Source organism: Telmatherina bonti (genome assembly GCF_933228915.1).
Source record: "Telmatherina bonti genome assembly, chromosome: 16".
Lineage (NCBI taxonomy): Eukaryota > Metazoa > Chordata > Actinopteri > Atheriniformes > Telmatherinidae > Telmatherina > Telmatherina bonti.
This window is the reverse complement of record NC_136614.1, coordinates 14991989-15007156: the sequence shown is the minus strand read 5'-3', so window position 1 is coordinate 15007156 and position 15168 is coordinate 14991989. Positions and strand designations below refer to the sequence as shown.

The following is a 15168-nucleotide window of genomic DNA, read 5'->3' as shown; positions in this document are numbered from 1 at the left end:
AAACATTTTATTGAAACAAAAGCTGATAACATGAATCCACAACGTGAAATTTCAATATCTCAGTAACTTATGTTAAGTGCTTTCTTTGTCTTGTGTCAAAATGTGAACAGTATGATGAATTCTCAGTTTATTCATCCATTTCTATAATTGTATCTTTATTATTTAGACATTCATTCATTTATTTACTGTCACTGTAAGGAAATTTTCATAATTATTCAATTACTCTTTTCAGTCTCATCATTGGCCTTAATATTTCAAAGTTTACGTGTGTCTTCTTAATCAATTAAAGCAAATCATTACAGTTTCTTCATGAGTGGGAAAAGAAACTGGTATAAGATGACTGAGTCTGTTTTTAATGGTATTGATGCTACACGTCTTTTATATCACGAAAGCATGACATTTAAGTGGAATCTCAAACATTTTATTGAAACAAAAGCGAATAACATGAAATTTCAATATCTCAGTAACTTTCTTTGTCTTGTGTCAAAATGTGAACAGTATGATGAATTCTCAGTTTATTCATCCATTTCTACTATTGTATCTTTATTATTTAAACAGTCATTCATTCATTCATTCTCTAATTCATTCATTGTCACTGTAAAGATATTTTCATAATTATTTAATTACTCTTTTCAGTCTCATCACTGGCCTTAATATTTCAAAGTGTGTCTTCTTAGTTCATTAAAGCAGATCATTACAGTTTAATTCTTTAGCACGGTACCGCACGCCAATTATTGCATATTTTCCCACGGTACCTGAACGTCGCATTAATGGTTGACAGCCACTGTTGGGGGCGGGACCTCGTGACGTCAGATGTGGAAGAAAACAGCAGAGCAGGAATCAAAACAAGAGACGGACACGCCTTCGTTCGTAGAGGTTATAGCAGCTTTATTTGTTATACCTGCAGCCAAAAAAAAAAAAAAAAAAAAAAAAAAAAAAAAAGAAGAAGAAGCCACAGAGCTGCTTGTCGTCCACAAGGAAACTAAACGCGACAACAAGACGCACGAGCCACCAGTCCACTGGAGAAATGGAGTCCACAGAAATGTCAGACACTGCTGACAGAAGTCGTCGATAGAGGTCGAAAATAACACCGACATCTGAATCGTGTAAGATGCCCAACCAGAAGAGCAGCAAGGGGAAGAAAAGCAAACGCACCAACAGCAGCGGAGATGAGCAGGAAAATGGAGCCTGTGCGGCCGCAGCAGGAGGCGCGGCCGCGGCCGCCGCTGCTGCCGCCGCCGCCGCCGCCGCCGCTGCTGCACCCAGGAACCAGCGCTCAAGTGGTAAGAGGGGGAAGCAGGCGCAGATGTGGTGAAGTTTGGAGATGCTGCCTTCCTGCCAGGGGAAGCCCTGGCTTGTCGACACGACCGTGACATGCGTGCGGTGCGACGCTGTAAATGAGAAACCTGGGAAACATGGACTTCATTGGTCGACTCAAGGCCTCAGAAATGGATTGACTTGCGTTTTTTTTTTTTTTGTATGAATCAGCTAGGAGTAGTTGGTGAACTGCACTGGTAACACAAATTTGCAAGTCCACTGTACTTTGTTTTGGCAGAAGTAGGTTGTGGAAAGCAGCTGATTTCAAAGTAGGCGTCATTTCCCCACAGATTCCTCCACAGCCAAGTTCTGCTCTCCTGCAGGCCTTTAGCTGTCCTGGAGCGCACCTTGTCCACACAGTTTGTGGCCTTCTTCCTTATCAACAATACTCTAATTCAACGTAATCTCGTAGCTACAGTCTCACAGCCAGCTGGAGAAGTCTTCCTGCAGGGCTTTGTGCACTCCTGCAAACTTAACAGCATGACTAATGCACTCATATTTAGCTTAGTGCACACAGCCTCATACTAGTGTGAAGATCTATATGAATGCGTGAAAGTAACAAATCAGTGCATTCATCTGATTATGCAGGGCACTTTAAAATGGTTTTAGTAGTAGTAAAAGTAATAAAACTTGTTAGGTATATAGCTTTCAGCCTGAATATCTTGTGAAATGCTGCTAGAAATTATTTATTTAAACAAAAGAGTCAAATTTAAACAAAAAATATGCAGTATTAGATTGTTTTAGCATGTGGTAGTTTGACCCATTTTCTTATAAGCTATTGTAAGGTAATTTATATGAAGGTTTGTGACAGTTGTTGCATTTGAGAGCTGTCATCAAACAAGTTAATGCTGATACTTTAACATGCTGCTGTATGCCAGTTTCCAGTAAAAATGTAACACAGACCTAAAAATGCACATTTTTTTTCTCTACTCTGTGGTGAGTTACAAAGACAGAGAGCTGACTGTACCGGAAAAGGAAGGAGGAAACATCCCCCTGCACACCCACAGTGTATTATGATGAGCTACTCCTCGTAGAAACTGCGTGCCCACATTTGCTCGATTCACATCCAGCCTCAATAGCTGGCTGTTCTTGCATAGAGCCGCTCTTTGGCTTGAATGCCGATAAAGACTGAAAACTTCCGTTTTACACCTTCACCTCATCTGTTGATTGTAGATATGGCACTTGTTGTCTCTTTCAGTTGGTTGTATTGTATATTTCACCAGAATGAGAGTGTGCTGTTGGCACATTTTATAGCTGAAACTAATGACAGTCTGCACAAAAGTTTCTTTATAATCTCCTAAATCTTATGTTCAGCATATGAAGTTAAAGCCTGACGGAAGCTGAAAACCTCTGAAATGTCTTACATAAAGCCAGAATGACCAGCATTTGCTGCAAAGCTTCAACCCTATAATAGTTAGATCAATCTAATCTGGTAAAGTAGATTATTAATCAGTTAAAAAAACCCCAGTTGGATGGTGCTGTTGTTAAAAGTTGGTCAGAGATGCAGCTTGTGTGTAAGCCAACTCAAAAACTTTCATAAGAAAATCTTTTCTATCTTCTAAGATCCACTGACTATTTTCTTTTCTTCCTCGTTGTATATATGGATGCTGAGTCCTCTGGTGACGTTCAGAAACCAGCATCTATGATGGTCTGGTGCTGCATTTTTTGCACACGGCATGAGTAACTTCCACATCTAGGAAGGAAACGACGCTGACTGACTTTTAACATTTAGTGCGTTCTGCATATTTTCAGCATGGCTGGTGTGTAAACTTGTAAGCTGTTACTGATTCTTTCTGCTAACTTTACATAGTAACCCCTTTTCTTCCTCGTCATTCAGAGGTCCAGTGCGCCACTCCTCTGGGCTGCAGCCTGGGCTGCTCCATCGACCTGGAGAAGGACGACTATCAGCGGGTGCTCTGCAACAACGAGCTCTGCCCTTACGGCAACTGGATGCATCTGCAGTGCTTCTACGAGTGGGAGAGCTCCATCCTCGTCCAGTTCAACTGCATCGGTCGTGCGCGGTCCTGGAACGAAAAGCAGTGTCGGCAGAACATGTGGACCAAGAAGGGCTACGACCTCGCCTTCAGGTTCTGCTCCTGTCGCTGCGGACAGGGTCACCTCAAGAAAGACACTGACTGGTACCAGGTCAAACGCATGCAGGACGAGCGCAAGAAGAAGCCGTCGGAGAGAAGTACTGGCAGGACTGGGGCCTGTGGGGGGGCCACAAGCTCCAGGGATGCGGTTTTTGAGGAGCCCAAGAAAAGTAAACCAGCAGTAGGAGCAGGAGGAGGCAAACTCGCTCACAGGGCCTCCAGTCAGGAGGTGCCTCGTAGACAATCAGTGGACCGGCAGAACTCTACAGAGAGAGGAGCAGTTGGAGGAGGGGGGCATGTCCCAGGGGGGGCTTTTCCCCTGGTGTCTTCCCAGAAGTCTCCATGCGACTCCCCAGGACAGTCTCCTCCGACTTGTTTCCCCTTCTCCCCAACTCCCGTCCTCGGACCGGGAGCTGCGGGAGCAGGTCTGCGGGGCTCCCGTCAGCTAGGAGAGTTCTTTAAATCAGCCGTCCACATGGACCCCCAGAGAAAACACCTCCTGATAGGGGGAGCGCTGGGTCGGGGAGGTGGCTGCTCCTTAGGAGCCCCCGGTGGTTCGGCTGGTGGTCCTCACCTTGACCCTGGCTCGGTTCTTCCGCTCCAGCTTCCCTTTGCCCTCCCGCTTCATCACCGACTCCCCCCCGGGAGCGGAGGCGACGGAGCCCACTCCCACCCGGTGCAGTTCCTGAGGAGGCTGGACCTCTCGGAGCTCCTCACCCACATTCCTCGCCACAAACTGAACACGTACCACGTCCGCATGGAAGATGACGCCCAGGCAGGCCAGGGGGAGGAGCTGCGCAGGTGAGGCTGCGGGGAATTGGTTGGTTTATTAGTTAGCGTTAGTTAAAAGTTGCTGTCCCATCAGAAGATTCTAATTAAATGTTAAAGGTTGCTGCTTTGATCTCCATCTTTGGAGTTCATGCTGGTGAACATGTTGCTTTGCGCTTGTCACCCATTTCTAAACCTTTTTTATTAAATAGTCTGCAAAATATTTATAATATAATATAAAGTCAAGACTGAGAAGAACGTAAACAAGTTCACTGTAATCCAGTTAATCGTAACTTTTATAGTCTGCAGTGATTTTAGCCTCATTTCTTCTTCATAGATGCATCTTTGTGAAAGTTTCAGCTGCGGTTTATATGGGATTTAAAGACAACTAATAATTCTCCGTCCACCAGTAAACATGTCACTGTGCTCTGGTGTGATCTGTGGATCTGTTTCCACGGATGTGATGAATTGTTGTTTTGGAGTAACAAACTATAAAATATTACAAGCCATTCCCAAACGTGTGATATTCTGCCTTTTAATGCAGGAACTTTCCGCAGAAATCTGCCCTTGTTGTTCAGCTTTTTGACTCTGGTGTCATCCTTTAGGTTCATCCTGTCGGCCCTCACTGCCAGCCAGAGAAATGTGGTCAACTGTGCGCTGTGCCACCGGTCGCTACCTGTGTTCGAACAGTTTCCTCTGGTGGATGGGACGCTGTTTCTCAGCCCGTCTCGCCACGATGAGATCGAGTATGACATCCCATGTCACCTTCAAGGTCAGGTTTCAAGAACAACATCCTAAAGTATGGAGTTATATGTGACAAATACACGGAGCATGTTGGTCTTACTGACATGAAAAACAAAAAGCAAACCTGTATAAGTGTCACATAAGTTATATTACAGGCATTTATAAAACAAACATATGCAGGGAGGTAGTCATTTAAAAGCTACATTCCCTTTTCTTTTTATTTCCAGTCTGCATCTCTGTTGCCAAGCACAGTTGTAGAAACATGTCTAAACTAAATCCAAGATTATTTTACACAATGCAAAGTTTAAGCATTAACGCCGTTCTCAACAGCCAATCAGCAACATCCAAGCCTTTTCCTTTCTTTCAATGTGTCCTTGCTTTGTTTTATGTTGATTTGCTGCACAATGAGGATCTAAGAGTCGCTTCAGTAACAGGATTTTCAATGCATGAAAAGTGATGAAATCCTAAATGTACTAACAATGGACATGACATCTTAGTTTGACATTATAGTTTGTTCCAAATTATAATGTATGACCTATTTTTGTTAATTTCAATCAATAATCAGTGCAAATTAAAGCAAATGCAAATTTAGTTTATCATAAAAAATTATATGAAAAAACTACAGATGATGGAAAAAAAAGCCTGTTCTGCCATTAAAAACATTTCCAAATTGTTCTACGCTCAGTTTCAAATCATTATTTCATTAGAAAGAGCTAAAAATTTATACCTGCTGTATATTTTGCATAAAAACAGATTTTTAAAAAAAAAAAAAAAAGTATTTTTACAGATCAAGGTGGTAGAGCCGATTGCCCTATGACCTGGAGGTCGGCGGTTTTAGTCCTGCAAACGGGTCCCAAGCCTGGATAAATGCATATGTTTGCGTAAGGAAGGGCGTCTGGTATAAAACATGTGCCAAAGTACCACTGTGTGATTAGGAGCTTCCATACCGGCTCAGTAGTGGGGAGCCGGTGATTTGCTGCTGTGATCCCTTCAGGGGAAAAAACCGAAAGGAAAACTACTTGTTTCATATTAAGGTGGTGCTTTGATACTGATTTAGCAGCTCTCTCATCTATTGAACTTGTAGTTCCATAGTTTGCATAGTTTCTACCTGGATCTAACTGTAGGAGACCTGAATTGCCTCCACAGAGTTTCTGTTTGGAGGTATACCGCTGCCCACCCTGACAGATCTTCTTTATAAGATGCTCCACAGGTTAGACTTGGACTTTATTTAATCTCGCAGTGGAGAAATTCACCATGTTTCTCAGTAGGGATGAGGTCAGGGGATGATGACGGCACACTGTGGCCTTTTTATCCCCATGTTAGCCAAAGGTTGAACGGTATTTTTGCAGCATGGGATGAACGTTTCATCCCATCTTCCTTTTCCACCATGACAGGAAATGGTTAGTTAGAAACTGCACATGACTAGTAGAGGTTATTTTGACTTCCTTAGACGTCCTAAAGAGGCCCACCATCTCAGTCCCCATCACTCCACCACCTTGCTGCTGTGGCGGCCTTGTTGGGATATGGAACGGTTTCAAAAGAGTCTTCATGTATTTCTGAGGCAAATGCAAATATTTCTCACTGTGAGGATTGGTTAAGGATGGCCAAAATGGAAATACAGCTTTCTGTACCTCTGGAGTGTCCTACATGGAGAGGTACATGGATTTTCCGAGGCACCAGCAGCATCAGTTGCCTGCTTGCTGCTCGTCAGTGTTTTTTTCTAACAGATGCTGTTTTAATGCGATGCATTTGCTTGATGGAAACGTTCCTGGATATGCTTTTATCTGAACGAACCTGATTGCTCTCTGAAACGCATAAACTTCTTAACAGTACAGCGATCTCGCTAAAGCCTCCCAGTGTTGTCATTCGTTTCACAAAACGTTGCACAATTTCATGGTAAAATCCTTCTTTTCCCACATGCTGGATGGAAACTGGGACTTGCTTAATAATGTGGTAGAACCTCCTCCGGTAGCTCCCTGTAGTGGCACTTTGTTTCTCTTCTTTACCACCACTTTGAAGTCAGTCTAGCAACTTTGTATTTGAAATGTGAGTAGACCAGTTCTTCTTTCTTTTAGTTTTTAATAAGAACAAAACAGGATTACACGGTCAAAAAACAATGTTGCTTCTCACGTCTCTGGCTTCAATCTGACAAATCAGCAACTTCCCAGTGACGTATGATAACTTAAGAAACATAAAATTATGCATTTTACCAAATATAAACTTTCAGAGCTCAAAATCCTTTTGGATATTTTTATCTTTCCTTTAAATTAAATTATAATATGTGAAATAATGAATTTGACTCCAACACTCCCCTTTAGGTAAACTCACCTGGGAAGCCTGTCTGAGATTATCAATGATCTAAACAGATTAGGGTTAAACAGTTTGTATGTTCCCCCCCTTGTATGTGTGGGTTCTCTCTGGGTATGTTGGCTTCATCTCAGCATCCAAACACATACATTGTAGAAGCCATTTATGTGTTTTTGTTTTCTTTTATGAGAAATAGCTGTTATGCAAGTTAAATTATTTTTTTGTATTTTAGTATATTGGGTTATAGTACACAGATAGATTTTTTTTAATTTAAAGTCTGTGATTTAGCTTTTGGATGAGGGTGAGAACGGTGAGGGAAAACAGGTAATTTATGTCACGTCCGGGGGTTGTGTGTTTTTTTTTTTTTTTTTTGTTGGAAATCAGTGTCAGGTGGTGTGAGACAGGATGAAATTATTATTATTTTTTTTTTTTTTACCACTTTCAGGCATTTTGTTGGTTTTTCTTAACTGGAAAATAACATATAATGATCCACCTTTATTCTATTTTTTGTTTAAAGAAAAATAAAGTATTTGTAATTCTCTAAATCCTTTCCCTTTTCATTATTTATGGGTTTTGGAAGTGTGTACAAAAATCACATAGTCCACACTGCCACCGCCTTTAAAAGTAACATGGAAAATGCTGGTACACACTGCAAAAACTCAGCCTTAATAAACAAGAAAAAATATACAAAAATTAGGTAAATGTTGCTTAAAATAAGATAAATTATCTGCCAATAGAACAAGAAAATTTGGCTTGTCAAGACTTCCCAAAACAAGTAAAAATACTCTTAAAATAAGGGGAATTCTCTGGCATAAAAACTAAGAATTATCTGATCTTTAAAAATATAAGCATATGTGTACTCAATTTAAGATTTTTAATCTTACTTAGATTTCAGTTTTTGCAGCGCATGCATGTTATGCTGATTGCTATGGTTAAAAGATCACTTATCACACCTAAGTCACTTTGGATAAGAGCATCTGCCCAATGATGGAATAATAGAAATTCTGCATGTAGAATCATTTTCATTTTGATACTCATAACTGGATATGCAATCAGCATTTTTTTTTTTTTACTTCATATAAATCCTGCTGTTTTTTTGGATCTTCAACAATGGTAAAATCGTAAAGCCGGTGCTGAAACTTGGTGGTGTCACAACAGGCAGTATGAAATAAATAAAGACTTGTGCAGATTGTTTCCTATGCAAATCCACAACAGTTGAGTCCCAGGGTGAAAATATATCTCACAATAAACCCAGTCTGTGTTCAGATTGTTGCATCTTTTCTCAAACAAAGGAAAAATGCATCCGACAGTGAGCGCAGTCCACGCTGTGTTTACAGACATGAAAGGATTCTTGCTGGCTTCTGCATGGTCCAGCATGAATGTGAATTAGTGCAGCAGCAACATGAAGCATCTTTGATGTGTTAGTCTGCAAGCTTTGATATCTGCATCCTTGATATGCATAAATATGAAGAATTATACATTCCACTTTTTTTTTTTTTAAATCTTCTCTGGCAGAATAGAAATGAAGGAGAAGAGTGAAGTGTCTTGAATAAACAATTTTAGACAGAGTGGCTTTTACATTATCTTCCACTTTGGAAGTAAGTTTAAAGTTTCATTTTACCTTCAGAAAATGATAATGCACACAAACAAAAACAAAAACAACTGGACAGATCATGACAGGAGCTTTAAACCTTTATCATCACAAGCGCCATCATCATAATGGAGCTGAATTAACAGTCTTCTCATACAGTGTCAGAAAGTTTGCTAATTAACCAAAACAATAGAATAATAAGAAGAATTTTGCCAGCAAAATGACATGTATTTGAAATAAAAGTTTAACTTCAGAAGTTCGTTATGAAAGCATTTAGTTTAAGCACCACTCTGCTCTGCATTTCCCACAAATGAATAAATGAAATGAACGAATCAATCTTCACTTTTGAATAATCTAATTGCTCCTCATCATCTTTTAACAGGTCGGTTAATGCATCTCTACGCCATCTGTGTGGACTGTCTGGAGGGTGTCCATAAGATTGTGTGCATAAAGTGTAAGTCACGCTGGGATGGAAGCTGGCACCAACTGGGAACCATGTACACCTACGATATACTGGCTGCTTCGCCGTGTTGCCAGGTAAACACGCTGATCTCTGAGGTCACCGATGAGCATATAAGAAACAGAAATATTAAATGGAATAGTAATTTATTAATCGCATAATATGATAGATTTAGACTGGTATCACTGAATAGTAGTAATCACTTCTTTCTTTATCCTTCCTCATTGTGATAGAGTTACGATTTCTCAGGGATAAAACCTTCATTTCACCGTGGAAACAATATTTGGTTTATGAGATGTCTTACATAGTCATTCCATCCATTCATCTTCTACCGCTTATCCGGGGTCGGGTCGCGGGGGCAGCAGCCTAAGCAGGGAAGCCCAGACTTCCCTCTCCCCAGCCACATTTGCTACCTCTGCGGGGGGGATCCCAAGGCGTTTCCAGGGCAGCTGAGAGATATAATCCCTCCAGCGTGTCCTGGATCTCCTCCCGGAGAGACGTGCCCAGAACACCTCACCAGGGAGGCGTCCAGGAGGCATCCTGACCAGATATCCTAGCCACCTCAACTGGCAGCGGCTCTACTCTGAGCCCCTCCCGGATGACCAAGCTCCTCACCCTATCTCTAAGGGAGAGCCCGGCCACCTTGCGGAGGAAACTCATTTCAGCCGCCTGTATACGAGATCTCCTTCTTTCGGTCACGACCCACAGCTCATGACCATAGGTGAGGGTAGGAATGTAGATCGACTGGTAAATCGAGAGCTTCGCCTTCTGGCTCAGTTCTTTCTTCACCACGACTGACCGGCGCAGAGTCTGCATTACTGCAGACTCTGCGCCGGTCCGTCTGTTGATCTCACGCTCCTCCACAAGACCCCGAGATATTTAAACTCCTCCACTTGAGGCAGGACCTCACTCCCGACCCGGAGAGGGCAATCCACCCTATTCCAGCTGAGATCCATGGTCTCAGATTTGGAGGTGCTGATTCCCACAGTTAATTCCCCTTCAATAATTCCATCCGATGTTGTTTTATATACTACATTGCAAAGTGTGGTTGGTCACCTTGACACAAGGTATAACTTGTAAGGATCATGCTTCTGTTTAATGAACAACACAGCTAGATGTGTGGCTACTTCCCCTCCAAAACCCCTCTGAAATATTCCTCTGTTAGTATTCACTGTTGTTCGGAGTTTCTTGGTGGGTTAGACGATCGCATTCTCCCACAGGAATAAAAACACGTCAGCCATTTTAAACAACATATTATCATGTTGACCTATAAAAATGACGTGTTTCAGGGTACAAGCTTGCCTCGGGAACCAAAAAGTCAATAAAAGTCTGAGAGAGGAAAAGAAATGACGCCATGTATACCAAAGTTAGCAGTTTCTTTGAATTGAAGCTGCAAAGTAACGACAAATAAAGCAAATAAATATGAAGTAAATTGGGATTGTCTTGGAGGTTTAGTGCATTAAAAGTAAGAACTTCACTTTGAGTACTTGATCAAGTGTAAACAATGCTGAAATAAACCTGTTTTGGATGCTCAGTCAGTGTTATCATCATGTTACATGTTCATTTCACCAGATAATGACATGTAGTTAAACCGTTCACTTGACATCGTTTTGTCAACTTTAACCTTCCAATAAATGAATGAATTATTTTAAAAAATCTGCCACATTTTTTTCTACATACAATATTTCACTGTTACAGTTTCTTTTAGTTATTTTATGTTCAGCACTTTGTTCAGTAGTTGCTGTTGAAAAGGGCTTTATAAATAGTTATCTTGGCTACAAACATGTACAGAGGTGCTTTCCCTTGTCTTTAAGATTATTTTGATTTTTTTAATTTAGTTTGTCTTTTATTTATTCTATCAAAATATTTATAAAATAAATAAGCACTCAAAGCGAGAAGGTCACTGGTTCGAGTCTCAGCTGGGGGGAGGCTTGAACGGTGCTCTTTCTATGTGGAGTTTGCATGTTCTCCATGTGTTTGCATCGGTTCTCTCCGGGTACTCCGGCTTGCTCCCACCATCCAAAGACATGGATGTTAGCTTAATTGGTTAGTCTAAATTGTCCCTAGGAGTGTGTGTGAGAGGTTGTTTGTCTCTCTGTGTTGGCCCTGGGATGGACTGGCGACCTGTCTGGGGTGTACCCTGTCTCTCACCCAATGATAGCTGGGATAGGCTCCAGTTTCCCTGCGGCCCTTAATATGATTCAGGGGGGAAAAGTGATGATTATAATGTCATAATCAATAGAAATATTCTATAAAAATCAGCTAGTATCATTTTCTTGTCCTGTTTATCACTGAGGTAAACTTGTAAATTACATGTTTGTGTATATATGATCGGGGTGGGAAAATCGAATTGAAAAATCGAAAATCTGGATTTTTTGCTTCACAATTTTAAAATGGATTTTTTGTTTAAAAAAAATTGATTTTTTTTTTCAAACTAATAAAAATAATCCATTAAAAAAATTTAGTTTTTTTATTGTTTTTATTGATCTTTTTACTTGTCTTCTGGGGCGTTATAGCAGCAGAATGATGATCTGGCTGCTGGTGTCGTTTTTTTTTCCAATTGAAATCAAGAAATATTACGAGCAAAAAAATAAGTTTTTTATATTTATTTTGTTTTAATCTACAAAAATCAGCAATATCAAAGAATTGTGAGAATCGCAGTTTAAATCGAATCGGCACCCAAGAAATCGGAATCGAATCGGGACAAAAGCATATCGTCACAGCCATAATATATGACATTTTATAGTATATTTGTTTATCCTTCAGTGAGCGGCGTTGTGTTGGGTGACTCTCCAAAACTGTAAATACACCGTTCTTACTTATAAATATACTAGAACAGTTTTTAAATAGGTGTCCACTGTAGTGGACATAATGCATAAAAGGGTTAACCTCAGTGACCCCGTGTTTCATGTGTCCTCAGGCTCGTCTCAACTGTAAGCACTGCGGGAAGCCGGTGGTGGACGTTCGAGTGGGGATGCAGTATTTCTCCGAGTACAGCAACGTCCAGCAGTGCCCGCACTGCGGCAACCTGGACTATCACTTTGTTAAACCCTTCTCCTCCTACAAAGTGCTTGAGGCTTATTGACAAAAGTTTTAATGCATGCTAGTTAAGCTGCTTTTGTTTATCTTTTCTTATATTTTTTTTTTATAACACAGTCTAGGAAAGATTTTGTTTTGGGGGGCCTTAAGGTGTTTTTTTTTTTTTCTTATGAAAATGGTTCTGATTAAAAGGAAACTGTTCTCAAGACAGTATCTCTGCTGAAAGAAGTGTTGATAAAGTGTTGAACTGACATTTAAGTCAAGATGACACATTTATCTGTGACAAGTGAATGTATCCGTATGCCAAATTTGCTTTTATTTTTTACCAAAAAAAACCTTGAATAAAACGAAATATTCACACACTGATGCCAGTTTGATGGTTTCCTCACATCTTTAGGCACTTTTTGGATAGAGCACCTATAACCATGATAGGTTTATTCCAACACACACATCTGCAGTCTTTCATAACCAAAGAGCAGAGGTGCGTCTAGAAGAAACTCAAAATGTACAGAAGTCCAATATTTAAAACTGGACAAACTTGCAGGCCAACATTGATATTTTTTAAAAAAACCTTCCAGATTTGACAATGATTTTATAGATTGGTGGCAAAATGACGTGTGTGTTCAGCTACTGTGTTTCTGTTCAGGCTCTTGTTTGAAAATGCTTCTTTTTCTCTGGGCTTACGAGCTCACAAACTTCAAGCATGCACTTTTTTTTACAAACACTCCTTCACTGAAGAGAGGGACTTTTTTTTTGCCATCTCTGCTGCAGTAACTTGTTTATGCTATGGCTACTGTCCTGATTGACGCACCAAGCCACCATGTGCTGTTTAATACTGGAGGACCAGCTCTACCAGTCATTTGTTATTGCCTCTTGGGCCAAATACGATCACACTGCGGGCCAATCGTGGTCCACGAGGACCGGTGTCCTGCAGGTTTTCCAAGTTTCCCTGCTGGAACACACCTCAAGCTCTGCACGTCTGCTAAATATACATTGATTTGAATGAGGTGTGTGGCAGCGGGGACACTTGGCAAACCTGCAGGAGCTGTACACCGCTGGTCTAGATTTTAGGACACAATGAACTAATTTTTCCAACTAAATGGCCATTTTAAAAGTCAAGCTAAATGTTTGCAAACTGTGAATAATAGCCTTTTTAATCACTCCTTATTTACTGATGATGGTCCTGCCTTTTTTTCAGCTTTAATCACTGCTGCAAAAACATTTATGCTTCATTTATAACTAGAAAAACGAACACCTTTGCACCATACCAGCACTTGCATCAGTTTCTCTGGCAGTGGTGGTTTTCTGACTTTACATGCTGTTTTAAAAATGTAAATAGTTTGAACAGACAAACATCACCCATTTAAACATTTGATCAAAAGAAGTGTTGACAACATATAGAATGACTACAGTGAATGCTGCCTTCACTTGCACTTGTCAATCAGAGGTTTGCCCAAGAACAAGTTTGTTTTCAATATTAGTTTTATTAGGGTCCGAGCCATACAAAGTATGGCAGGGCCCTATTGTTGTTGAAATGTTTATTATTATTCTTGTACCTGATCAGATGAATAATATGCAGTCATTTGGCCCAAAATCAAGTAATAACATCATTACCAGAGCAAAGTAGACAGCTGAGGTGTTCTTCCTCTTGAAAAAATCAAGACGGACTCATCAGAGGTGAAAGATAGTTGTTCTTACCATGTATTGCGCACCACACTTTTCACAAGCGAGAACTCCTTCAAGGTCAACTTAAAAATGACTTCAGTCCACATCTACATTTATGAGTTTGACTTCTGTCCCGTCTAATGATTTTGTCCCCTTGTTGAAAATATACACGAGAATCCCATGCAGCCTCGTGGTGGAGTAACCACACATTTATCCAGGTCTGTAAAAGTCCAACCAATCCTAAAAAGAAGTGAAACATCCAGAGTGTGTCAGGGGTCAGACCTTTATTCTGGGTGTTTGCAGCACTTTACATCTTATTTGGACGTCTCGCTGCCATGATTTACCCCTGCCGGTGGTCTTCTCTACCTTTTGGATTTCAGGTGGGACTGAGCAGGTTTCCTGAAGGGTCAGACCCGAGTCTGGAGTGCTTACTGAACACACCTGCAGCACATCTGGCACTGGCTTCTTAACCCTTTATAGGTCACTCAATGAAATACCTTCTGGTATATACCAAGACCTCCATTCTGTTGTTACTTTTTATTTAAAAAAAAAAAAAAATTCTTTTATGCTGAACATGAAAGAAAAAGTGATCAAAAAGTCACTTGCCTGATATAAGACCTGCAGGAGTTCCAGTCTCTGCCAGATTGTCTCACTATCTGTGGTAAATCAGGCTCCTTCTGGGAATACTGTGTTCTCTAAGAGAATGTGCTAACTTTGTTTTGTTTTCCCCTTTCCGCGACCTTGTCCCAGCTCGTCTATCCCAGCATTACCTCTCAACCCCTGCTGTCTAAACCTGGCTGCTCGCCCTCAAAACGCCCCGCTCCAGCTTATCAACCTCCTCTGGACACAAGAGACATGTCCTGGACTGGACAACTGCTTCCAAACTCGAGCAATAAATTTATTGTTCATTCCTCCACTGTTTGCTTTTGGGTCCCACCTGGTGTGACGGTTTCCCCTGCGGTGACGGGTCTCTGCAGAGGTTGAGGAATGTGTTGTCTCGCGTTGCAAACTGTAAAGTAAATCTGTTTCTAGACAAGAACTCTAAAGGTAATTTTAAGGCAAACCCAGGTTACATGATGCAACTGTTATGAGTCATGTTACATTTCATTGACCTTTCTTGTTTATTTTTTTACATCTTGTGTAAATTTGACATTGTGATCGTATGTATTCATAGTTCTTTTGCA

At 40.8% G+C, this 15168-nt stretch overlaps 1 protein-coding gene across 1 annotated transcript; it reads left to right on the top strand.

Moving 5' to 3' along the window:
* Window positions 1-832: 832 nt before the first annotated feature.
* heca (hdc homolog, cell cycle regulator) lies at window positions 833-12365 on the top strand (the record flags this gene model as incomplete). Its single annotated transcript, XM_079254938.1, has 5 exons — window positions 833-1283; window positions 3155-4211; window positions 4784-4950; window positions 9203-9357; window positions 12201-12365. The coding sequence occupies exons 1-5, from the start codon at window positions 1112-1114 to the stop codon at window positions 12363-12365; spliced, it is 1716 nt and encodes a 571-aa protein (XP_079111064.1). The 5' UTR covers window positions 833-1111.
* Window positions 12366-15168: the final 2803 nt, after the last annotated feature.